The sequence below is a fragment of the Canis lupus genome, chromosome 36, assembly GCF_011100685.1.
Source record: "Canis lupus familiaris isolate Mischka breed German Shepherd chromosome 36, alternate assembly UU_Cfam_GSD_1.0, whole genome shotgun sequence".
Classification (NCBI taxonomy): Eukaryota; Metazoa; Chordata; class Mammalia; order Carnivora; family Canidae; genus Canis; species Canis lupus.
Window position 1 is genome coordinate 25,620,427 of NC_049257.1, and position 26,271 is coordinate 25,646,697.

The 26,271-nt window shown below is 38.5% G+C and overlaps 1 protein-coding gene across 1 annotated transcript in view; it reads right to left on the reverse strand.

Moving 5' to 3' along the window:
- Positions 1 to 26,271, reverse strand: part of PDE1A (phosphodiesterase 1A) — a 230,042-nt gene that overhangs the window by 11,972 nt on the left and 191,799 nt on the right. The window contains exons 11-13 of the mRNA NM_001003091.1: positions 14,589 to 14,670; positions 12,218 to 12,338; positions 11,006 to 11,151 (exon numbers count right to left, since the gene is read on the reverse strand). Of these exons, the coding sequence (NP_001003091.1) occupies positions 11,006 to 11,151; positions 12,218 to 12,338; positions 14,589 to 14,670 (349 nt within the window). The remainder of the gene's footprint in view (positions 1 to 11,005; positions 11,152 to 12,217; positions 12,339 to 14,588; positions 14,671 to 26,271) is intronic.

Here is a 26,271-nt window from a genome sequence, read left to right on the forward strand (position 1 = left end):
TCCAGAGGAAATGTGTGACCCGAGACACAGATATTTTAAGGGATATCGTTACCAAGGTACACTCTGCTGTTTCTTGAGTACAGCTTGCCAGGGTGGAGCTGGCTCAGATTCTAAACTGTACTTGGCTTGTCTTGACCATAAACTGACTAATTTCCTGCTCTCTCCCTCCATGTCTGCTGCATTCATTTCAATGCACAAGAGCGTTCTATTTTGAACTACCTCTGTAAACTGGAGATAAGCCATACTGAACTTTTAAAAAATAAAACAGCCCCCAAGGTGCTAATATGCTGCCAGAGTTGAAAACTATTGAGTTCTGCTTTTACAATAAATGAATGAATAAGCACATACTCACTGTTCAAACTGTATGTAAGCTCTCCTACGTTTAAGTGACTTTGGTGAATACCACCTCTTAAAACTTCATAATTCTGATCTTCCAAATGTTTCCAGTCTATCTACCATGCCCCTGATCTAATATACTGATAATATAGAATATCAGCTAAAGAGATGAAATTGGAAATGGGAATAAACTAAATGCATAATATGTAATTTAGTAATAGTTTGAAATATACAACTTAAAAATTACTAGTAAGATCTCATTTAAGCTGTTAATTGCATTATTGAACCATGATTAGAGAGAAAATGAGAGTGGACACTAGTTTTTTCTTTTCTTTTTAAGATTCTATTTGGGAACATAGAATATAGAATATAGAACATAGAACATAGAGAGAGAGAACATGAGTAGGATGAGGGGTAGAGGGAGAGGAAAAAGCAGACTCCCCACTGAGCATGGAGTGGAAGCCAGGCTCGAACCCAGGACCCTAGGATCATGACCTGGGCCTAAGGCAGATGTTTAACTGGCTGAGCCACCCAGGTGCCCCGAGAATGAACTCTAGTTTTTATCTGAAAGACTTTGCTTCCCTCTGTTTAAATGTCCCTTCTGAAATCTAAACAGTATGCATATATTTTCATCAAAAAGATGCTTAAGATTTGGTCCTGGGAGCTTAAAAGTTATAATTTTGTTTACATGGTGAGTTTTGATTCATTAAAAAGATAATGGGAAGGAATAACTAAAACATTTTATGAACAAATATTTTAAAACATAATCTTTTAAAGTAATTCAATACAAAGTAATGTGGACATGTTTTTGTTGTTTAAAAACAGTGTTTTTATTTTCTCTAAGCAGCAGATGTAGAATCGTTAGGCGCACTGTTAGGGACTGGTAGGGATTGCTGGCTAAGAAGAAAAAAAATGGGCCCAGAACGTGAAGAGAAATCTATGGGATAAAAGCACAGAGACAGACTCCAGAGTGAGACGGGCACTTGGGAGGGAAAGTCCTGCCATGTAGTTGGTTTGGGTGGGATGCTTAACAATCAGGTCTCAGAAGCATTAGGACAAAAGGAGAATGAGAGATCAAGCAAAAGGGGGACGGCAAAGCTCTGACGGCCTACAAATGGCCAAAACAGGAGGTCAAGTGTCAGAGGCAGCCGGTGAGAATAACAAGAAGCAGATGGGACAGGGTATATCTAGGGAGATGAGAAGGAGAGAACAGGAGTCAAGCAAGGTGGTTATCCCAAGGGTAACATCACATTATGAACCTCAATGGCATTTAAAGAAAAAAGGAGGTCAAGAACTCTAACTGGAATAGGCTTACTCTGCTTCAGTGAAAACATTTGAATGACGAGCTTCGGTTTTCTTCGAACTGTAGCAGGGGGCCTTCAGCTAGACATGATGTTTTGTCATAGAAAAACAACACAAGTTATTTTATTTGTGCACCTGATTTATGGGCTAAGAAATTGATATGTATTATACATATGCTATTTAAAAGACTTAACTACTTAATGTTTTTGTACTTAGTGATTTTTAGAAAAAAAATCTGTACGATATTTGAATACATTTTTTGGTCTCATGTTTTCTATCAAGATCCCCAAATTCCCTGCTGAGACAGATAACAGCTATTTGCCTCATTGTGGATAAAGCTCAGAAAATATGCCATTGAGTAGAAAGGTGTTCATTAAAGAATATGTACTGCATGATCTGCATGATATCATTTACACCCAAATATGCCAAACTAAACTATGTGTTGTCTGGAGTTATACAAACAGGAATAACAGCTAGGAAACAAACAAAAAAAAATCATGAAATTCATAGTAGTGATTAGATCATGAGAGGGAAAGAGGAAAGAAACAATTAGGGGAGGAAAGAAACAATTAGGGAAACACTTGGAACTTCCAGGGGTGATAATATATTTCTTGGCCTAGATGATAGGTTTTCTCTCTCTCCCTTCTTTTCTCTTTCTTTCCTTTCTTTCCTTTCTCTCATTTCTCTCTCTCTCTCTCTACTTTGTGGTGGTCACTGTCCTAGGAGCTCCAGAAACATCAGTAATTAAACAGACATCCTTGTTCTCATGAGCCTTGTTCTGAGTAGGGGAAGACAGACACTAAAAATTAAGTGTAGCAAGCCAATTATTTAAAGGTTAGACAGTGATGTGCAACCTCACTGACAAGGGACAACTGTTGCTAGATTGGAAAGCAGAGAGGAGACAGCCGTGTTGCTTGGAGGAAGAGTGCTTCTAACAAAGAGATGCTGGTTCAAAGCCCTTAAAGCAGGAACAAATCTGATGTGCTTAAAGAAAGAAAACAAAAGGACAATGTGGAGTTTAGCGTAGCTGGACTAGAGCAAGCGAGTGAGAGGAAGGAAAATGGGAATTGGATCCGCAAGATAAAGGAGGTAGCACAGACATGGGTCATATAAAGCCTTATGGGCAACAATAAGCTACGTCTGCCCTGTAAAGGATCTTGGGACCTGATTGTTACATTTTAGGTATTTTATAAGTAGGTTGTTAAATCTAGTAATTCTTTTTTTTTTTTTAAAGATTTTATTTATTTATTCCTGAGAGACACAGAGAGAAGCAGAGACATAGAGGGAGAAGCAGGTTCCTCACAGGAAGCCCAATGTGGGGCTCAATCCCTGGACAGGGATCACACCCTGAGCCAAAGGCAGATGCTCAACTTCTGAGCCACCCAGGTGTCCCTAAATCTAGTCATTCTTAAAAATAAAATTATAGAAGCTACAATGAAACAGACTGCATTTAAAGCAAAGGTGATAAATATTTTTAAAAGTATTTCCTAATTATTTTGACCCATATTTTCACTATCTATGTCTCGAGGTTAATTATATCCACCAAATCTGTATGATGTAAATATCTTATGTGCACATCTCTTTCCCAACTCCCATGTTCAGAGACTTCATACTGATAGCTTGAAACTGGCTGGCCATGTGGGAATATTTGCACCATGGATGGCATCAAACTTTATGAATTGCGGCTTGATTTATTGTTTCATTGTTACCTAAAGTGGTGGAGATAATGATAAAAATAGAGATTAAATTTAAAAATGTGTCATGTCTACAATTGCTACACATTGTAAATAGCAAAGAGATTTGAGGAAATTTTTTTCCAGTATTCAAAAATCATTAAATTACCAAGAAGACATTTGCACTTTTGATGAACAAGTGAGGTGGACACATGTCTCTTCTATATTTTCTATGTTCTGACATATGCTTTTTTTATACTTTCGTCTTATTCCTTGATACAAATGAAAATATCAATGTTCATATCTGAACAACTTACATTTGTCAGTTGCCACCATAAGTGGACCATAGACAGAATTTGGCAAAAATCAATGAAAGCATTCTGTGAGAACCAATAACCCATATAGAATTTACAACAAAGGCTACTGGTATATTTGATTATCACTTTTCAATTATGTGTTAGATATCCTGTCTATCAGTAAGAGGTCTGAGAAACCTGCATATATGTGTGTGTATACACTTGTTTTGAGCCAGTTGTTACGCTTGCCAGCACGTTACTGCTTGTAGGCCGCTGCCAAGATTGTCCATTGTAAGAATATATGCTGAATTATTTACCTATAAGTAGCACATATATGTTTTTATATATTCTTTTGCAGTATATTTCACAATATATATTTTTAAAACCAAAAAAGTAAACAACTTAATTCATCCTCTATGACTATTAAGAAAATTGAATCAGCAGATGAAAATTACCTCACAAAGAAAACAGCAGGTTCACATGTTTTTAAAAGTAAATTCTGCCAAATTCAATGCCAATTTCAGCCTCACAAACTCTCAAGAATTTAAAAATTCCAACTCATTTTCTGAGGCTAGGGTAACCTGAATACCAGAGCTACGAGCATGAGAAAGGAAAATGCAGGCTAATCTCACTCATAAAGATAGAGTTTTTAAGTCAGCACAAGTACCACCTACATTTTGGGAAGTTAATACATCACAATTAGTTGGGCCTAATAAGGAAGATAAGGTGGTTCAACATTAGGAAATCTATTAATATAATGCATTATATAAACTAATCAAAAAGAAAAATCATATGAATTATTTAAAAAGCCACAGGGAAGACATTTGATAATGTCAAATGTCCATTTAAAGTACATTTTTTCTGAAACCAATATTACTATTATCTGTTAACTAACTTGAATTTAAATTTAAAAAATTTTTAAATACTTATTCTTAACAAATTGTTGATGGAAATGTAACCTCATAAAGAGCAGATCAAAGAAAATTAAGACATATCACACTTAATGATGAAACATGAAACACCTTCCTTTTATATTTAGAGAAAAGTCAAAAGCTATCACCATTTCCTTGTCAGATGATTCTGGATAAACTTGCTAATGCAGTTGATTCAAGAAAAACAATCATTAAAGGTACACATTTGGGAAAGAAAAAAGCTGACATTATTTGCAGAAGATCAGTATTCAAAAGCAAATTGTATTTCTCTACACCAGCGAGAAACAGCCATTTGCAAAAATAACAAAAAATATAAAATACTGATGGAAAAATCCAACAAAATATACTCAGAATTTTGAAATAAATTATTAAGTATAAATACTGATTACATGGTATACAATATGCTTAATGTGATGCCAAGCATCTAATAACACTATGTATTTTCCATCACATTATTATTATTACTATGAAGTAAAAGTAAACTTCCTGAGAAACATGAAAAAAGATATATATTAGATATATATGAATAGGAAGACTCAAATTCATAAAGATAATTTGCTCCAAATCGATATGAAAGTAATTCTAACAAAATCCTAATTTGTTTTCCTTCTTTGGGTGGACCTTATGAGCTACTGAAGACAAAAGCAGGGCTTAAGATTCCAAATGAGTGATGATATCATACTGAACATCTATGACTCCAGAGCAGTTATGTAGGAAATAAGCTCCCAAAAGAGACTAGAAAACACTCATGTGTTTGACAATTTTAATGCATATTTTAAAATGTCAAGCTTGCCTTAAACTAGCACTAGGTTTCCTTCTGCTTCTAAACAGCTGTTACTGGTACCCAATGGGCAAATCTGGTGGTGCCTCGGTTCCCACGCTGCCTCCTTTCCTCACTTGTTTCTCGCCTTTGAGCCTAGTATTTTGGGGTTTGAATCAATATCACAAGAAATCAGAAAGTTACCCAGTACAGTAAGAATCATATTGCATTTCATTTCAGTCTGACTTGCCTCTACCCCCACACCCCAATTCCATTGAGAAAAACTTGTTTTTTTTTTTTTGTTTTTGTTTTTTGTTTTTGTTTTTTTTCCAATCAAAGTGGACTTAGTAGATCTGGTTCAATTGATAGTTATTGTGTCTAAACACAAACCAAACCATCCTGTGGCTTACCAAAGTAACTCATTTGCCTTGAAGGGGAACCAATATTTGTGTTTGCCGTTTGGGGGCTAGCTCTAAAGAGCTTCTTTAACAGTTCTAGGCATGAAGCTAAGTGTATTCTAAAACCTATCGGTTAGCTTATAGGTTTAAAAAATTTCTGCATAAATGGCATCTTGCTTTACTGCAGTGGCTTGTGTATTTTGCTCAGTGCTTGCTCAGTGTTATTTGTGTCTCCCATCCCTGTTGGGACTTGCAATTAAAATTTGTGTATCTTTACAGTCGTATGCTTTTCCATAATATGAATACAGCACAGCTTGTGAATCCATTTTACTGCTGTTTTCAGGTTTTTTTGCTCTCAAGAACAATGCTAGAGTGGATGTTTTGTTCAAATCTTCTGATGCACATGAGAAAAAGTCTCTCTAGGGTAAAAATACGGAAATCAAATTATTGGAAACACGGCAGAAGTGTCTTCAGCTTTGCTAGAGAACACCAAGTTCTTCTGCAGAACGATTCTATGAATACATATATACAGTTAATGTGTAAGAAAAGCAAAGACTCTGGCTTTATTCTTGACTCTTTTCTTGATTTCATATTCCACATCTGTTAACAAATCCCATTAGTTCTACTTTCAAAATATACCCAGAATCTGATCTCCTGTTGCTCTCCCTTCCTGCTCATGCCTACTCATTCAAGTCACCATCTTTATGCATCCAGAATTTAGACATCACTACCACCTGGTCTAAGCCCCCATCTTTTTCCTGTGTTATAAAAACGAGAGCCTCCTTTCCCACCTCTTTGTTTCCACCTCTTTGTTTCCCAAACAACATTTTCCATTCTGTAGCCACAGTGATCCTTATAAAACTTTAGACCATTTTATTTTTCTTCTTCGAAAAACTACATTTGGCTTCCTATCTCTCCTGGGTCAAAACCAATGATGTGGCATCATGTTATCAGAGACTAAGTTTTCCAAGGGCTTTGTGTTACTTGGTGGAAGGGTGAAGTTATTAACTTCATTGTTATCTACTATTGATTATGCGTTTAAATTTTTCTACTTAATCACAAAAATAATAGAAATAGAGTGTAAATATTTCAAACCATCAAGGAGATGAATTGCAATGGAAAAAAGAAACAACTCTATCAGTAAGAATGAAAGCAAGGAAAGTAGGAAAAAAAAAAAGTAGATTAAGAAGGTTCCTCTAGGGGCACCTGGGTGGCTCAGTGGTTAAGCGTCTACCTTCAGCCCAGGGCGAGATCCTGGAGTCCCGGGATCCAGTCCCTCATTGGGCTCCCTGCATGGAGCCTGCTTCTCTCTGCCTGTGTCTCTGCTTCTCTCTGTGTCTCTCATGAAAAAATAAATAAAATCTTAAAAAAGGTTCCTTTAATTTTAATAATTTTTATCATGAATACTGATTTTCTTGAATGGTTTTTCTGTATCTCTTGAGATCTTAGGTTTTCATCCTTTGATCCTTAATATGGTGAGTTGCATTTACAGAATTTTTGTACATTACAGAACATAGAATCAAATTTTCACTGTGACATAAACCTAGTGTGGTGGTCAATTCAGTCTCCAAATCAGGATTCCGGTAGAGATAAGCAGATGCCCTCCAGAGAGATTCTAGCTCCAAAGTTTCCTTGTCTTTCTGAATTTCTGTTCCATCTTTATTTAGACAAGTTCTGAGAGTATGTATCAGCTTTTTCTCTCTTCTTGTCTTTTTCGTTCTGTATTGCTGATGTCTTCTGTGGAGCGTGCTGTGATTTAGGACGTGAGTGGATTTTCTGTCGTTGTTTCGGGCGGGTGGCGGATGGTAGGAGGGAGGATGTCTTGATTGAGTTGTTTTTTATGGAGGGCTTCTTGTACGGGCAGTGCATGCTCCGGACATGGCCTTCTTCCTTCCTTCCTTCCTTCCTCCTTCCTTCCTTCCTTCCTTCCTTCCTTCCTTCCTTCCTTCCTTCCTTCCTTCCTTCCTTCCTCTTTTTTTCCTTCCTTCCTTTCCTCCTTTCTTGCTGAGAACAATATACTTTTTAATATTTGTTGCAAGCAAGGAGACAGGGAGACAGTTCTCCAAGTGCTGTCTCCGTCAATTTCTTGTTAGCAGCATTTCATCCCACATTTTTAGTTCTTTTTACCATGGGATTTTTCTTTAAGTGTATCTAGTTCACCATTGAATTGGAAATAGAAACCAAACATGCGATGTTATAAATAAAATAAATTTGGCAGTATTTGCTTTACTCTAAGTGTGTATACTCTACACACTGACTCCTTGGAAACTATATTATCAAAATGATCTATGGTTTTATTTTTTTTTAATTTTATTTATTCATGAGAGAGACACAGAGAGAGAGAGGCAGAGGCAGAAGCAGGCTCCCTGCAGGGAGCCCGATGTGGGACTTGATCCCTGGACCCCGGGGTCACGCCCTAGGCCAAAGGCAGACACTTAACCACTGAGCCACCCAGGGATCCCTGATCTATAGTTTTAATTTGCTAAAGCCAAGCTGCCTGTGTTCAAATATTGGTTCTACCTTTTCTAACTATGGGACTCAGATATTATTACTCAATTCCAGAAATATAAATTGAGAACTTTAGACACATCTAAAGTTTACTGCACATGTGCAACAAAATATTCAGTAGAGCACAGTGCCAGAAAGTTTATTAGAAAGGGAACAATTGCAGTCCCTAATCCAATTCTGAAGAGTTTTCCCTCACAGATTTATGGCAAATAGGTTCCAGGCAATAGGTTGATGTTTGGGGGTTTATTGTTTATTTTAGTTAAAACTTTCCTAGGAGAGAGTTTATTTTGGCCAATTGGATTTTCAGGTTATTAAGGATGAATACTTCAGGTCAATTTTTTCAAAATACTTTTCTTGAAAGAGTATAATAGGAAGTGCTAGGGCGCAGTGGGAAAAACTTTGGGTAAAGAATCAGAACAGTTTGGACTCTAGTGCTGAGAAGCTGTGTGATCTTCAATTTCTGTACGTATCAAACGAGGGCAGTCATTTCTAGTTAGGAAAGTTGTTGCAGGAGGAGACACCTGGCACATAGGAGAGTTTTCAGAAATCTTGCTTCCTCCTCCCTTCCTTCCATCGCTGAAAATATTATGTATCTATCTATTTTCCTTTCTGTATAAATACATGCAAAGTGGAGTTTAAGTATTCATTTATTCATTCATTCAAAACTAAACTCACTAAGTAATTTTAAAGCCCCTACACTATGCCAGGGACATACTAGCTTTGAGAAAATAATGGCAATAAGATAGATATTGTTCCTATTTTCAAGAGCATATACTTTAGGGATTTATATCCTTATACTGCTTCAGGGCCAATATCTTGAATATAATTTGTCCCTAGAGAAAAGTAATTCGAGTCATTTGAAGTCCTCAGTTGGATGGGTTTGACAATATTTCAGTATGGCCATCTGGGTCTTGTGTTGCGTTATGTTCTTTATCCAGTGACAATAATGTATCACAAAGACCGACCCTCTGTACTGGCCAGGACTAGCTACATGACCGCATGGCCCCGTCCAAAATAGAAATGGGGTCCCTGGTTCAAAAATGTCTGAGAAGCTCAAGATGATGATAGTAGAGGTTTTAATGAAGCCCAGGGCCATTCTGAGTGTGGGAGGCTGCGTGACGACAGGAAGTGGCCCTCGTCATGGCTGTAGAGAACCACCTAAGCCTGGGAAACCCTATTTCTTTTCAACTAAGATCAGGCTTATAGGAAAATGTGAGTTACAGAGTCAGATGAAAACATCAGAAGGATATTTCTTTTATTTTCTAATAGCAGAGGTAGGGGAAATAAGGTGTGGACACCATTAAGTAGTTGCTTCATTAAACAAATATTTACCGAGTGCTTCTTCTATGCCCAGCCCTGTGCTAGGAGCTAAGGATATACCGGAAAACACAACAGACCACGTCCTAACATCTGTGGACTGTGTGTGACCGATGCGGAAAACAGACGATACATTTAAAAAGGAATAAGTAAATGTCATTGATTATAGATTAGTGGTACTACACTGAAATGACTAAACTGGGCCCTCACTGGGAAAGACAGGACAGAGGATATTATTTGTCGAGGTCAAGGACGACCTCCTTGTGGGGCTGCTGCAGTTGGAGAGAAACAGTGAATTCTTCACTTACTAGTTATGGGATTTGGGGCAAAGTCATATAGCTCTCTTCTGCCTCAGTTTCCTTATCTGTCAAATGGGGATAACAATAGTATATACCTTATAAGGCCCATGTGAAAATTAAATTGAGTTAATTACAATTAACTGTTTTTTCAGCTAAAAATGAACAACAGCCTTGCCAGCCAAGGAGGAAATGGCCTTGCAGAGAGCTCTAAGAGGAGAACCCCCCAGCTGAAGAAATAATCATTGCAAAGGCTCTGGCGTATTTCAAGAACCTGCCAGAGGCTGCTGTGCAGGGAGCAAAGCACATGAGAGGCCCAGGGCAATGGAACGGAGTGTGAGGAAGGCAGGAGCCAGATTCGGAATTAGAAAGCTAATTTCCTGCACCAAAGATAATAACTGGTACTAATTCACATACACTGTAAACCAAATTGACTAATTTATTTGAATCGGACAACATACCAGAAATAGCAAAAGCTAGCTTCCCATTTGTTTCCTTTAACGGCTGATTACAAATCATTTTTTTAAAAAATATTTCATTTATTTATTTGAAAGAGTGCGAAGAGAGAGCATGGGCAGGGTGGAGGGGCAAAGGGAGAGAGAGAAGCAGGCTCCCCAGTGGGCAGGGAGCCTCAGGCGGGACTCGATTCCAGGATTGACCTGGGATCATGACCTGAGCCAAAGGCAGGTGCTTAACCTACTGAGCCACCCAGGTGCCCACAAATGATCTTTTTCAATGCATGAGTGCAGTTGTCTCCAAAAGAAATAATTTAGTAAAACTGAAAAAAAAAAAAAAACACACACGCAGGTCTCTGACACTCTATGTGACATTCCCAATGCAACACAAAAGCCACTTGTAAAGCCTAAAACTCAGGCTCGAGAGCACTTCTAGAGATGAACAAGAGGTTCTCTGCCACGTAAGGTTGTGTCACCATGTTATTGTTCCATCCTTCGCGTTCACGTCACTGCCACCCACCGATACCTGCTTCTACAGTCCATGTGACCTCATCTATTTAAGGGATAAACTAACTTTGTTATGAATAATTAAAGGGTAGCCAAGTTCCAGATACCACCACAGGCTTGCGTGCTTCATAAGAGGAGTAACCTAGGAGGAAAAGAAACCCCCAAATCCCAGAGGAAGAGTTGAGAGAGATAGAGATGGCTGTAAGGTTGCATAAACAACAGTACCTTGAGCAGCCAACTCTTTCCACCTCTCTTTGTTCTGCTGGATGATGTCCACCAGGTTGTTTTTGAAGCTCTTTAGGTCCACGCTTGCAAGGGAGTAGTCTGGGGAATAGGTTCCATCGTTCATGGTGCCTTTCATATTTGATCGTCTAGACAAATCAACAACGGTTACACAAGAAAGGTGCTCAAGCTAAGAGTAACAACCAAAACAAAACAGAACAAAAAGCCCAGAAAACATGAAGCTCAAGATATGAAATAAGGGAGCAGAGCCTGAAACACTTTACAAAACCGACTCCAGAAACAGGATGGCAGGTGCTCGGGCCCAGTTTCGAGCATGTGTCGGGGCTGCTTACATCCCTCCTTTCTCCTCCCGGGGAGGGGGGCCGGGACTCTGGCTGGAAGGCCCGGGTGGGGCAAGGGCTCCCAGAGCACAGGTTGGAGCACCCTCGCCTTACGGGGTGGCCAGGCCTGATTAGACCAGCGGAGACTTGAGGTGAGTCCCTTAGTGAATCACCAAAGGGGTGTCAGGACTCTGGGGCCCGAAGGGGGGATAACCTGCATTCTTCTCAGGGAGAACATTTCCTCCTGCCCTCCCTCCCTGGGCCAACACACAGGGAGCCTGTTGTGTGCTATCAGGAAAGGCTGTGTGGTCAGAGGCGCAAGAGTCGGGCATGATTAGTTTGCAACTGAAAGCTTTAAATAATATCCCTTAAATTTATCAATGGAAAGTGTTTATAGCTGGAAATACTGTAAGTGATCGTATAAATCAAGATGTTACTGTTACACATTCTACACCTGTGGAACCCACCTCAGCTACAAGCCTCATTTTGGTACAAGCGTCTCTCCAGAGGTACCAGCGGGTTGTAATCGGTTTATTTGTGAGCAAACGGACACGGCTAGGTATGTTAGTATCCAAAGCATGACACATACATTTCCACGCAAATCCCAATAGTTTCATTCTCCTGAGTACTGAATGCTTTCATATTATACGCATGAGTTAGTACCTGCATATGTTTTGCAGGGGACAGCAAGTGACTTTCAAAGGCAGATGCAAAAATCACATGTAGCCACCAGGTGGCAATACTACCTAATAATTCTTTTAAGCATTTCCTGCCCTCCAGTAAGACTGAAAGATAATCGTAAGGAAAAGGTTATTAAACAGCACAAAGATTAAAAAAAAAAAAAAAGGATGCAGAAATGAAGAACATATCAAACCTGCTTGCCCCATAGGAAGAAGTGTCTGTTTTTGAGGCTTCCTCTATAAGAGGAATAATAATTTTCTCTGTCGAGTCTGTCAGAAGAGAAAATGTTGGCTCTACTATGAAATCAATGAAACCTACAAAACCAAAAGCAAAAAAAAAAAAAAAAAAAAAAAAGATAAATTGAAACATTTGAATTTCTTGGAATTCTAAAACCTGTAATAACGAAGAGTCTGACGCACCGGATGGTAAGTATCGGCTACAACCCTGACTCAGTTTACCCCTTGCAGTTATTCTGCGTCCAATAATGTGATCTTTCGGGATAACTTAATGGCTCTACAGCTCTATACAATAATCTCCTCAGCATGGAAAGTGATACTATTTAAGTTGGATAACTCAAGTATATTGGCTTTGCTACTTAATATTCAGTCTTAGACTCCCATTAACAATAGATTCAAATGAAGGGGTTCCTGGCTGGCTCAGTTGGAAGAACTTGTGACTCTTTTCTTGGGGTTGTGAGTTTGAGCCCCACGCTGGGTGTAGAGATTACTTTACAATAAATAAACAATAAATTCAAATCTACCCAGAGTGAATATATTTTCCTCTCTCAGTGAGAGGGATCATTGCTTTTCTGAAAGGTCTCCCCTTGCTGGTTGAATTTATTACTGACCAACAAAGAATGATATCTCTAAAGCTCCAAAAAAAGCGGAATAACTGACGTTTTGTGCTCAGGCCACAGGAAGGCAGCCGTGTTTTTCCCTCTTAGTGGGTCAGTGAGAGCCTTCTGCTAGGTGTTAATACTTCAAGGTGCTGTTTATTATTCTCTGGATGTAAAGGGAACGTTCACAGCACGTGGGCATGTTGTATCAAAATCAGCGAAGAGAACAGTAACGTCTCTGGGGGACAGCACCATTCCCTCCACCTTGAGAGGTCAGGACGAGTGAGACCTTAAAGTACTCCTCGAGGAAGAAGACGACACACAGGGAGAAGGGGGCACTGTCCTCCTGGGGGCACTCCCACCCCCTGTTTAGGTGGAGGAAGAGCCAGCCTCTTGCACACTCCGGCCACACTTCAGTGCTATGTACCCCTGCAGAGCTGTGCCCCTAGAAATCAAGTGCTTGTGGCCTTACACACCCCTGAGGGCTACGGGCAACTACCTGAATATAAGACAACATGGGAGGGAGGCTTGTTAAGTGATACCGTACCCAGAAATATCCACATTTGAAGAGTATTCCATCCATCAGATAAAAATAATGCACATTCCAAGTAATGGGGTCAGACATATTATTATACATTAGGGTGCCTTTTTTTTTTTTTAAAGAGAGGGAGAGAGGGGAGGGAAGGTGCAGAGGGAGAGACACAATCCAGGCAGGCTCCACACTTGGCTTGGAGCCCATGCCGGGGCTCTGATCCCTGGGCCCTGACATCACCATCTGAGTCGAAGCTTAACCAACTGAGCCACCAGGCGCCCCTCAGGGACATTCTTAACACAAGAAAACACCAATAGCTTTGTGTTTTAATTGACGCCCTCGACTGAAAAGCAGTGTTAATTGGCCTCCAGTGCACTGCTCCTTTGAGTTCTGTCCATGGTTTCAAATACCTGGGACATGGAGACTGCCAAATGAGGGGTCACCTCCACTAACGGGGTGGCAATTTATATGACAGCAACAGTCTCAGAAGATTCCCTTCTTTCCAGCTCGCTTGAGGAGGATCCCAGCCTGCCACACTCACATGTGCTAAACAACGGAGAGCACCTGTGTCATGGGAGCTTGCAACACAATCGTTGGCACTTGGATGGGAAGGGGCAAAGGTCAGAGCAAAGGTCAGGGCTTGGTAGGACGTGCCCGGGGCAAGTGGCAATCCTCATGTTTATTCATCTTAGAGTTCAACGAGGACGCTGCCTCAGGGAATAACCAGTACAAACATCTGGACCACGCAGCACAGCCACAATGTGTTTAATAATGGGCTGAACTTGTTGGCTCATCTACCTAGAAGAGTTTTGTTTCTGGAGGAATATAAGCTACTATATTAAATACACAATGCAAGCTCAGTGACAACAAAACAGACATATTAATGTTTTCATGGATGGTCCTACACACGAAGGATGGGATTACAGATTAGTCATGGGCAACAAAGTACAGAAAAGGCTCTTACATGAGAAAAGGCCCATTATTTATTCAAGGGTTACAGAGCAAGTAACACGTTTACTAATACTGCTACTTGAATGTGTTTTGTGAGAATGTTTTGAAATTCTTATCATTAAATTTATCGTGCGTATGAAGGGAGGTTTTCATGGGTGTTGCCCTCATGACCAACACGGTTGGTTTATCCACCTGAAAACCGGGGAGCACATCCCACCCTCCACGACCACCATTCTCGAGTAGTACCTATTTGTGACTGGGCCACCATCGTTGACTTCCGATCACAAAGTGGAGAAAATGGAAGTCCTAACTCGGCTTCTTTATCTCCCTGTGGAAAGGAAAGCTTATTAGTACATACTTGGGTTGGAGACGCTTGGATAACAAGTGGTCCAGATACAAAGTCTAAAAAAAAAAAGTCACATCTTTAGCTCCTTAATGGGCACTGTGTTATTATTTATTTAATTTTTATAAAACCAAAGGTACAGCCCAAACTGGTGTGATTTTACTCAGTCTCCTTTTGAGGATGTATTTGTTGCTGAAGGAAAAAAAAAGAACATTTTCAGCACCTGGAGACTGCTTTGGGATGACAACCTCTTTCCTGTGAAGAGATAAACCCATTAAAGAGACAAACCTTGGGCAGCCCCTGTGGCCAAGCGGTTTAGCGCCGCCTTCAGCCCAGGGTGTGATTCTGGAGTCCCGGGATTAAGTCCCAAGTCAGGCTCCCTGCATGGAGCCTGCTTCTCCCTCTGCCTGTGTCTCTGCCTCTCTCTCTCTCTCTGTCATGAATAAATAAATAAAATCTTTTAAAAAAAGAGAGAGACAAACCTTTGCTCTTTGGAATTTTCTGCAGCTGCCATAAAATAGTCATCTCACTCTGTCATTTGGCATTTAATTAACAATCAAGCTCGTGGATTTTTATGCTCTTTTTATCCCCCCATGCCAAGTACATCACAGATCTTCAGTATCAAAACTTCATGATTATACTGCTTTTTGAAATTAAAAGCACATAAACATTTTGAAACATGTTTCCACTTATTAACCATTTCACCTGAATCTTCCACAGCAAATCATGTGGAGTATCAACATTCTTATATTCTGTGTGCATAATTTAGTTTTAACATACTCTCAGAAAATTGAAACAACGGTTTTTATTATTTGGTCTTATCTATAGTAGGTTAATTGAGCCCATATGGTAAAGAATTCCATTTATGCTTGGGTGCAACATCACAAGACTAATCCGGTTTTATCTCCTAAAATAAAGGTGGCTGCTCTGTGCAAAACTTTAACTTCACAAGGTTTAATAAAATATCAAACATAGGTTCTTTCCTTTCCATTCAAGGGCATGACCTTACAAAAGAAAGAGAAGCTACTTCCCTTCTCTTTCCTTCAAATTTCTGGCTAATTGAAAGAATGCCTCGGGCTCTATTTTCTCCTAAGGTATTGGTTGTATATCTTCATGGAGCACGCTGGCCTTATGCAAGGCCACAATTTGGGACACATGGTCAGGTTCTGAAATCGGAAAACAAAAGGAAGAGCCTCTCACTTTTGCTTTGTTGTGGAGCATATCATGCAACAATGTAGGACCTGTCTGAGGACTTCGGCATTTCCACTCACTCTGCTTCCTTGAATACCTTTTGGTCGTGATCTTTACAACATCATGTCAATATGTTTTATTGGCTTTACAATCTTTCATTGATGATGTTTTCTGGCACACTTCCTCTAAGCCTTCCTTATAAGCCTCTGATTACCAGGAGCAGAAAGTTTAAGAACAAAATTGTTTGGGGGGCCATCTAGATATGGTCACTGGACAAGTAGGCAAAGTAGCTGCAAACAGGTATATTTTACTATGTCATGACTTAGAGAAAATAATGAGTAGAATTTCCATGAGCTCTTCCAGCAGCCGTGCTCTTTCCTTGGAGAATAACAACATCCACTCCATTGGGAATTAATATTTACATCCAGCTTAAGGGTCTGAGGAAAGGGATTTATTAGCCTTGGAGTTACAAGACACACACTGGAATCCCTGCTGTTCGGCTGGATCTCTCTGTTATTTCAGACTTAGCGCAACCTTTGCTGAAATGAACTCCCCTCATATGTTACATCACTTGGTAATTACGGCTAACTCATATTGGGAATAAAGATCCAATGGTATCTCCTTGTAGGATTATCCTGAGGTTATCTAAGAGAGTTTATGTGAAGCCTACATTGCCAAATATTTGGTAAACGGTCACTGAATGTTAGCTAATAAAACTGTATTTCTATAGGTGAATAAGATTAAGAGTGCACTTACACGGGGTAGTGTGCAGAAGTGCTGAATCACTACATTGGGCCCTAGAAGCTAACAGAACATTGTATGTTAACTATACTGGAGTTAAAATTAAAAAAAAAAAAAGAACCCTACTTCACAATAACAAAAATACAAAGCCGTGAGGTATAGATGATGTCTAATGCATATCTTGGATGGTACAGGAAAAAGGACAGGTACTTAATTGAGCATGTGATGGAGTGGCATTGCCCCCACCCCTAACTATCCCCACCCCCCCCATTTTCTAGCATGGAATTGACATGAGAGGAATTACATGTTGAAGGATTGATTTGTCAGCAGTGTGGTGGATGACTTGAAGTGAATTAAAGATGACCCTTGGGCTTCACCCCTGAATAAGTAGGAGTCTTTCGTGCCACTGATAGAAATAAGACAATCTGAATGAGAATTTGAGATTAACAAAACCAGGAGTTGGTTCTTTAAAAGAATTAATAAGATAGATAAACCATTAGCAAGCCTTATTAAAAATAGGAGAGAAAAGACTCAAATTAATAAAATCATGAATGAGAAAGGAGAGATCACCACCCACACCAAGGAAACACAAAGGATTTTAAAAACTTATTATGAGCAGCTATACGCCAATAAATTAGGCAATCTAGAAGAAATGGACGCATTTCTGGAAAACCACAAACTACCAAAACTGGAACAGGAAGAAATAGAAAACCTGAACAGGCTGATAACCAGGGAGGAAATTGAAGCAGTCATCAAAAACCTCCCAAGATATAAAAGTCCAGGGCCAGATGGCTTCCCTGGGGAATTCTATCAAACGTTTAAAGAAGAAACCATACCTATTTTACTAAAGCTGTTCCGAAAGATAGAAAGAGGTGGAGTACTTCCAAACTTGTTCTATGAGGCCAGCATCACCTTAATTCCAAAACCAGACAAAGACCCCACCAAAAAGGAGAATTATAGACCAATATCCCTGATGAACATGGATGCAAAAATTCTCAACGAGATACTAGCCAACAGGATCCAACAGTACATTAAGAATATTATTCACCATGACCAAGTGGGATTTTTCCCTGGGATGCAAGGCTGGTTCAACACTCGTAAAGCAATCAATGTGATTGATCATATCAGCAAGAGAAAAAAACAAGGACCATATGATCCTGTCAATAGATGCAGAGAAAGCATTTGACAAAATACAACATCCATTCCTGATTAAAACTCTTGAGAGTGTAGGGATAGAGGGAACATTCCTTAGCATCTTAAAAGCCATCTATGAAAAGCCCACAGCAAATATCATTCTCAATGGGGAAACACTGGGAGCCTTTCCCCTAAGATCAGGAATGAGACAGGGATGTCCACTCTCACCACTGGTATCCAACATAGTACTAGAAGTCCTAGCCTCAGCAATCAGACAACAAAAAGAAATAAAAGGCATTCAAATTGGCAAAGAAGAGTCAAACTCTCCCTCTTTGCAGATGACATGATACTGTAACATAGAAAACCCAAAAGACTCCATCCCAAGATTGCTAGAACTCATACAACAATTTGGCAGTGTGGCAGGATACAAAATCAATGCCCAGAAGTCAGTGGCATTTCTATACACTAACAATGAGACTGAAGAAAGAGAAATTAAGGAGTCAATTGCACCCAAAAGCATAAGATACCTAGGAATAAACCTAACCAAAGTAAAGGATCTATACCCTAAAAACTACAGAACACTTCTGAAAGAAATTGAGGAAGACACAAAGAGATGGAAAAATATTCCATGCTCATGGATTGGAAGAATTAATATTGTGAAAATGTCCATGCTACCCAGGGCAATGTACACATTCAATGCAATCCCTATCAAAACACCATGGACTTTCTTCAGAGAGTTGGAACAAATCATCTTAAGATTTGTGTGGAATCAGAAAAGACCCCAAATAGCCAGGGGAATATTAAAAAAGAGAACCATAGCTGGGGGCATCACAATGCCAGATTTCAGGTTGTACTACAAAGCTGTGGTCATCAAGACAGTGTGGTACTGGCACAAAAACAGACACATAGATCAGTGGAACAGAACAGAGAATTCAGAAGTGGACCCTCAACTTTATGGTCAACTAATATTCGACAAAGCAGGAAAGACTATCCATTGGAAGAAAGACAGTCTCTTCAATAGATGGTGCTGGGAAAATTGGACATCCACATGCAGAAGAATGAAACTAGACCACTCTCTTGCACCATACACAAAGATAAACTCAAAATGGATGAAAGATCTAAATGTGAGACAAGATTCCATCAAAATCCTAGAGGAGAACACGGGCAACACCCTTTTTGAACTTGGCCACAGTAACTTCTTGCAAGATACATCCACTAAGGCAAGAGAAACAAAAGCAAAAATGAATTATTGGAACTTCATCAAGGTAAGAAGCTTCTGCACAGCAAAAGAAACAGTCAACAAAACTAAAAGACAACCTACAGAATGGGAGAAGATATTTGCAAATGACATATCAGATAAAGGACTAGTATCCAAGATCTATAAAGAACTTATTAAACTCAACAGCAAAGAAACAAACAATCCAATCATGAAATGGGCAAAAGACATGAACAGAAATCTCACAGAGGAAGACATAGACATGGCCAACAAGCATATGAGGAAATGCTCCGCATCACTGGCCATCAGGGAAATACAAATCAAAACCACAGTGAGATACCACCTCACACCAGTGAGAATGGGGAAAATTAAGACAGGAAACCACAAATGTTGGAGGGGATGTGGAGAAAGGGGGACCCTCCTGCACTGTTGGTGGGAATGTGAACTGGTGCAGCCACTCTGGAAAACTGTGTGGAGGTTCCTCAAAGAGTTAAAAATAGACCTGCCCTACGACCCAGTAATTGCACTGTTGGGGATTTACCCCAAAGATACAGATGCAATGAAACGCCGGGACACCTGCACCCCGATGTTTCTAGCAGCAATGTCCACAATAGCCCATCTGTGGAAGGAGCCTCAGTGTCCATCAAAAGATGAATGGATGAAGAAGATGTGGTCTATGTATACACTGGGATATTCCTCAGCCATTAGAAACGACAAATACCCACTATTTGCTTCGACATGGAGGGACCTTGAGGGTATTATGCTGAGTGAAATACGTCAATTGGAAAAGGACAAACATTATATGGTCTCATTGATTTGGGGAATATAAAAATTAGTGAAAGGGAATAAAGGGAAAGGAGAGAAAATGAGTGAAAATATCAGTGAGGGTGACAAAACATGAGAGACTCCCAACTCTGGGAAATGAACAAGGAGTAGTGGAAGGGGCAGTGGGTGGGGGGTTGGGGTGACTGGGTGATGGGCACTGATGGGGGCACTTGGTGGGATAAGCACTGGGTATTATGCTATATGTTGGCAAATTGAACTCCAATAAAAAAATAAAAATTAAAAATTAAAATTAAAAAATGAGAATTTGAAGACTATTATGGATTTAAGATATTGAGAATAAAGTGTAAGAATCATCACTGCTTATGCTAAAATAATAAGAATATTACTATTGTTAAAATAGGAATAAAGCTCCTCATATATACATCATGGGAAATGTGATATTGGAGATACTTATCTGATCTAGGCAGAAACAGCTGATTGGTTATATTGATGTAGGGGCTGTTGTCTGGTATTTTAGAAGCTATATTTTTATACTATATAACAGACTTCCTTTGTTTGACCTAAAAATGATAATTTGGGTCTGAAGAAGGCATTGTGATGACTGACCTTCCATGACCTAAATTTTATACAATGCTAGATAGTAACATTTTCATATAGGACTCAGGCATTTGACAGATACATGTGGGTCCACCTTCCTATATTTTGAATTAGAAATTTTAAATTCTATTTGCTTCTTGTATCTCACAATGGAATCTGGATATTAAATTTCCACTGCTAAAGCACACTGAATGTTAAGCACATTAATTATTTATTTATAAATATTTAAAGTGTTGTTCTTCAGGGTGAATTAAGGCCATGAATGCAAGATTAGTAGAGGGCCCTATAGCCAGACTGAGGACTTCATAAACCCAATTGGACAAAGCGGGTGTTACTAAAGGAGAGAGAAAACTGTGTAAAGAGAAATTTGGATTTCCTGAGTATAAATTTGACAAATTTTATAATTTTCCTTACTGTGTCCTGGCATAGGGAACCTTCACTTTCCATCAAGATGAAATCAGGGGTCAAGGCAATAGACATTGTAGAAGTCAACTAGTTTTTCTTGGAGGATATATTTTCATTAGAGGGTGCCACCTTCTGAAGGCCAAAAATGTACTTTCAAAAATTAGTAAAATACCGAATATACATATATATTCTAGTGCATTGACTTGTACAGTGGTTGGAGCAAAAATATAGCATCCTAAGGCTACCAAACTCAATTCATTAGCCAACACAACTCAATTCTGATCCTAGATCTCTGCATCTGTTCTTGGGGATGAGCCTGCAGGCAGGGAAGGGGAGAAGGTTACCCCTGCCACATGGAAACACAAGGTAGTCTGTGCTTAGGCTCATGCCTGTCTTGGGAATTCCCCTGGAGGTCGTTGAGGTTCCTTCTCTGAAAGGCCACAATAGAGACCAGAAGTTATTTTTATGTTTTCCTAACAGTGTGAAATGCTCCAATTGATGTCAACAGGGTGTCCAATCTAGTGACTTACTGGCATATTGTTTTTTCATTTTTGCATTTTATCTGAAGCCAAAGCAATTTCTATAGCTTTCAAGAATTGGAAAGGATAGAAAAGGGCGAAGTATAGAAATCCTGAGGAACCTTTGGCATTGAAACCCAAGTTCTAATCATAGAAGCCACACCAACAACAAACATACAGGAAGCTCCTGACCACAGACCTGGGGGCCACTATAAGGTGAAGGGTGAGTTTGAGGGGCCACTAGTTCTGCAGGGGAATTTAACTGAGGAGAAGGGAAAGAAGCAATAGTTTAGCCTTCTTGGGACAACTCAAAGGATTTAGGTCACCCGAGTACCCCCTTTTCTTCCTTCCTTCTAAAAATGGCCCTTCTAAATTCTAGAAAGCCCCCAAAACTGTCTAAAAGCTTAATGATTATTAGAGCTAACATATTCACTTTCAGCAAAATTTATGATATGCTATAGTTGTGTTTTTGTGAGTTATATTTCATAGAACATTAGTACCCCCTGTACAATACTTACATGCCTCTTAAAACTATGAACTTTGATTCTTAAATGTTATTATCCTGACTCATAGCTACGGTTCTTTATATTGAGGATTTTTTTTTTTTTTTGGTTGTGTCTCAATTTTTGATGCCAGGTCCTTGGCTGAGAGTGTACCAACTAAATACATTTTTATTACTATGGGAAATGCAATCTATTTTGAAATAACGCACTTCATACTGCTTCTAGCAATATTGAACACAAAGGGGCCTGATGGTATACAATTTAGGATAAAGTAATTATTTGGCTCTTCCCTCCCCCCAAAAATTGCATTCCCAATAATTTGTTCCTCCTTATTTGACAAGGTAATTCTTATTGGTAAGTGTAGATTTTACCTAAATGTCATTTTATGTCACAAAACAGCTAGACGAAAAAGGGGAAAATTCACTTACTTATAGGGCTTATGCAGTAGGAAGCATGAACAAGTTTTAATGACAGGAAATATTTCTTTTAACTTTATTATTTTATCTTTTATTATTTGCAGAAACTTATTATTCTGCCAACCTGTTCAAGGAGAGAAAAAAAGCAAAAGCCTGTGTTCCTGTACTCACGCATTCCTCTGCTGGTCCCTCTATCTCTGATCTGTCCTATCAGTCATATTTGAAATGAGGGGAGCATTTTCTGAATTCACACATTACAGCAAGAGGGCAGAGCCAACTGTGTTGACCTGCACAAACACTTGAGGAGAGGCCATGAACTCTACTGATGAATGTCACAATTGTGCTGTGAAACCTGCTTTGGAGATGAGGACATGCTTTACCATCAGCTGCTTACTAGAGACAGAAATAAGAGTTTCTCAAGGCTGCAAATTCTGGATACAATTCTGATCTCTTCAGGCTACGGTTTCTCATGGCTTTAGAAGGTACACTTAACTTAAAGAGACTCATAAACTTGTTTTGCTTGTAAACATGTTTGTTGGTAGTACAAACTTACTTGTTTTGACCTTCACCTGTTTTTGCTCTATATTTTTCTGAAGGAGATTTGAAAGTCACTTATGTTTACAAGTCCAGAGACTGAGAAATACAATATTCCATTATTAAAAACTCAAGGCCTAAATCAACTTATTATGATCTGAAAGGAATTTCATAAATGAAGAGAAGAAGGAATGAGACAATTTGATTTTATAATATTCCATATAAACACATATGTTTTCGTCTCCTTCGAGCCCTAAGGACCTTATATGTTAAGGTCATTGAAGCAAAGGTGGTCAATTTCTGAACATTTTGGGATGATACAAATGCCTATTATTGCCCATCAACAATCCTGTCAAAAAACAAAACAAAAACATGACACTCTCTTTCTCTAACACAATCTGAAAATGAGATTACAAAAACATTCCAAACATCATGATGCTACTACACCTATTTCAAGACTTGACCTTTTGTGCTGTGAGCATTTTAACCTCTATGTAGATATTTAGATATCTGAGTTCATCAGGCATTGAGAATGACAGAGTTGCTAAGTAGCCATATGGAAGAGTTTTTCTCCACCCTGGATTTCAGGTGACAAAAATCACTGCATGCTGGAAGCAGCTTCATTATTACTATCAGTCACCTTTCTAGAAATTCAAGAATCTGATAGTGAACTTCAAAAACATCTGGACTCCATATCATTAAATTCATTACTCTCATGGTTCTATAAGGTATTCTTTGGTTTTAAATCAATAAAAGACAGGGATAATAGAAGTCATGATACTCCTTGGGTATCTAACAGTAATTTTTAAGAGTCCAGAATATATTAGAACTTTTCTTAACACTGGTTTTTTGTTTTGTTTTGTTTTTAGATTTCAAGTCATCAATGAAGTAGCCTTATTCTGAGATGTTCTATTTTAAATCAAAGGAAAACTTAATGTACAAATCTTAAAAGCATAGATTATGAACACACTTGTGTAGTTAACACTCAACTAATATATAAAATATTTCCATCACTTCCAATCCCTGAACACTTTCCAATGACTCTCACCTCCTATAGGCACTCAGTGTCCAGATTTCAATTACCATAGATTAATTTTGCCAGTTTTGAACTTCATATAAATGGAATCATGTAGTATGTATTTTTTGAGATTTATCCTTGTTTGTATTACTAGTCCATTTTTTATTGTTGCATGGTATTCCATTGTATGACTATACTATGATTTATTTATTCGTTTCTATTTTTGATGCAAATTTGGACTGTGTCTAGTGTTGGGCTATTGTAAGTAATATGGTTATGACTACTCCACATTTGGTGGGCACAAGCACCAATTTTTCTCTTACACACTTATGGGTGGACACACTGGGTCATAAAGAATATTAAGTTTCACTTTAGTGAATACTAACCAGTAGTTTTCAGGTGGGTTGCAATGATTTATACTTCAATCAACAATTGCCTGATATTTCCAGTTGCTCTGCATTGTCAGTAACACTTAATATTTTCTGTCCTTTTAATTTTGGCTATAGGATGAGGATGAAGAGGTAACTGATTGTGATTTTTATGTATAATTCTTTGATAAGCAATGGTAATGGGCATACCACCCATTTGTGTATTTTCTTTTATGAGGTATCTGATCAAATTAGATATTTTTTTAAATTACTGATTTGTAGGAGTTATTTATGCAATCTGTGAGCAAGTCCTCGGACAGATATTTGTAGTACAAATATTTTCTCATTTAAATTTTGCTCTTGTCCACTTTATCAATTTTTTTTTCTTTTAAGTCAGTGCTTTATGTGTCTTCTCTAAAAAATGTATGGCTACTCTCACAATGAGAGAGATTTTCTCCTAAGTTTTCCTCCAGAAACTTTAGAGTTTTAGGTTTTGTATTAAGGCTGGAGTCAATCTTTTTTTTTCTTCCAAAGATTTTATTTATTTATTCATGAGAGACACAGAGAGAGAGGCAGAGACATAGGTAGAAGAAGAAGCAGGCTCCTTACAGTGAGTCTGATGTGGGACTCGATCCCAGAACTCTGAGACCATGACCTGAGCCAAAGGCAGATAGATAGATGCTCAACCACGGAGTCATCCCAGTGCCCCAAGGGTGGGGTCAATCTTGAATTGCTATTTATATATGATATAGGTAAGGGACAAGATTCCTTTTCTCCCATATATTTAGTATTCCATTACTATTTACAGACTTTCCCTTCTCCACTTAACTGTTTTGTTGCCTTTGTAGAAAATCAAATGACCATACAAGTATTTTTTTTTTTTTGTGACATCTGTCACCCATTGATCAACAGAGTTGGGATAACTATTCTATTTTATTGATCTATTTGTCACTCTCCATGTTAATAATACACTGCCTTGATGACTCTAGCTTTCTACTAAGTCATGTAATACAAGGGTAAATTCTCCAACTTTCTCCTCTTTTTCAAAATTGTCTTGGTTATTTTTAGGTTCTTAATTTCTGTGTCAATTTAGGATTACTTTTCTTTCAAATGCTACAAAGAAGTCTATTACAACTTTTGATAAGGATTATGCTAAGTATATTAATCAATTTTAGAAGAATTGACATCTTAATATGTTAATCCATTAACATGGTATACCTTTCAATCTGCATAGATAGGTCTTTAAAAATCTTCTCTCAACAGTATCCTATGGTTTTTCAGTGTTTAGGTTTTATATGCATTTAATTAAATATATTCCCAAATATTTTTATTATTATGCTATTATAAGTCATACTGTCTTTAAATTTTCATTTTCAAGTTGTTTATTGCCAGCATACAGACTACAGTCGACCCTACAACTCTATTAAAATTATCAGTTCTGGTCGCTATTTATAGATTCCTTAAAATTTTCTATGTAAGGGATCCCTGGGTGGCTTAGCGGTTTAGTGTCTGCTTTTGACCCAGGGTGTGATCCCGGAGTCCCGGGATTGAGTCCCAAGTCGGGCTCCGTGCATGGAGCCTGCTTCTCTCTCTCTCTGCCTGTGTCTCTGCCAATCTCTCTCTCTCCCTCTCTCCCTCCCTCTCTATCATGAATAAATAAAATCTTTAAGAAAAAAAATTTCTATGTAGAAGCTCATGTTTCTGCAAATAAAGTCAGTTCTTTTGATTTCTATCCAATCTACTTTATTTTCTTCTATTTATTGTAATGGCTAGAGCTTCAAATGCCATTTTGAAAGGAAGTGGTAAGAGCAGATATCTTGAACTTAGCATGAAAGTGTTCAATATTTCACCAGGAAGTATTATGTAAGCTATAGACACTTTTTACCATGTTTAGAGAGGTCTCTTATTTCTAGTTTGCAGAAAGTTTTTGTAATTAATGTCTTTTGAATTTTGTCAAAGGTCTTTTCTGCATCTATTGAGATGATTGTAGGATTTTTTTTCTCTTAATACAGTAAATTACTTTGAATGATTTGTAATATTAAAACAACCCAGTTCATAATTTGTACTCTTTTACTCTATTGCTGGATTGGATTTGCTAATATCTAAAGGAATATTTCACCTAGGTTTGTGACATAGATGGATGATTAATTTTCTTTACT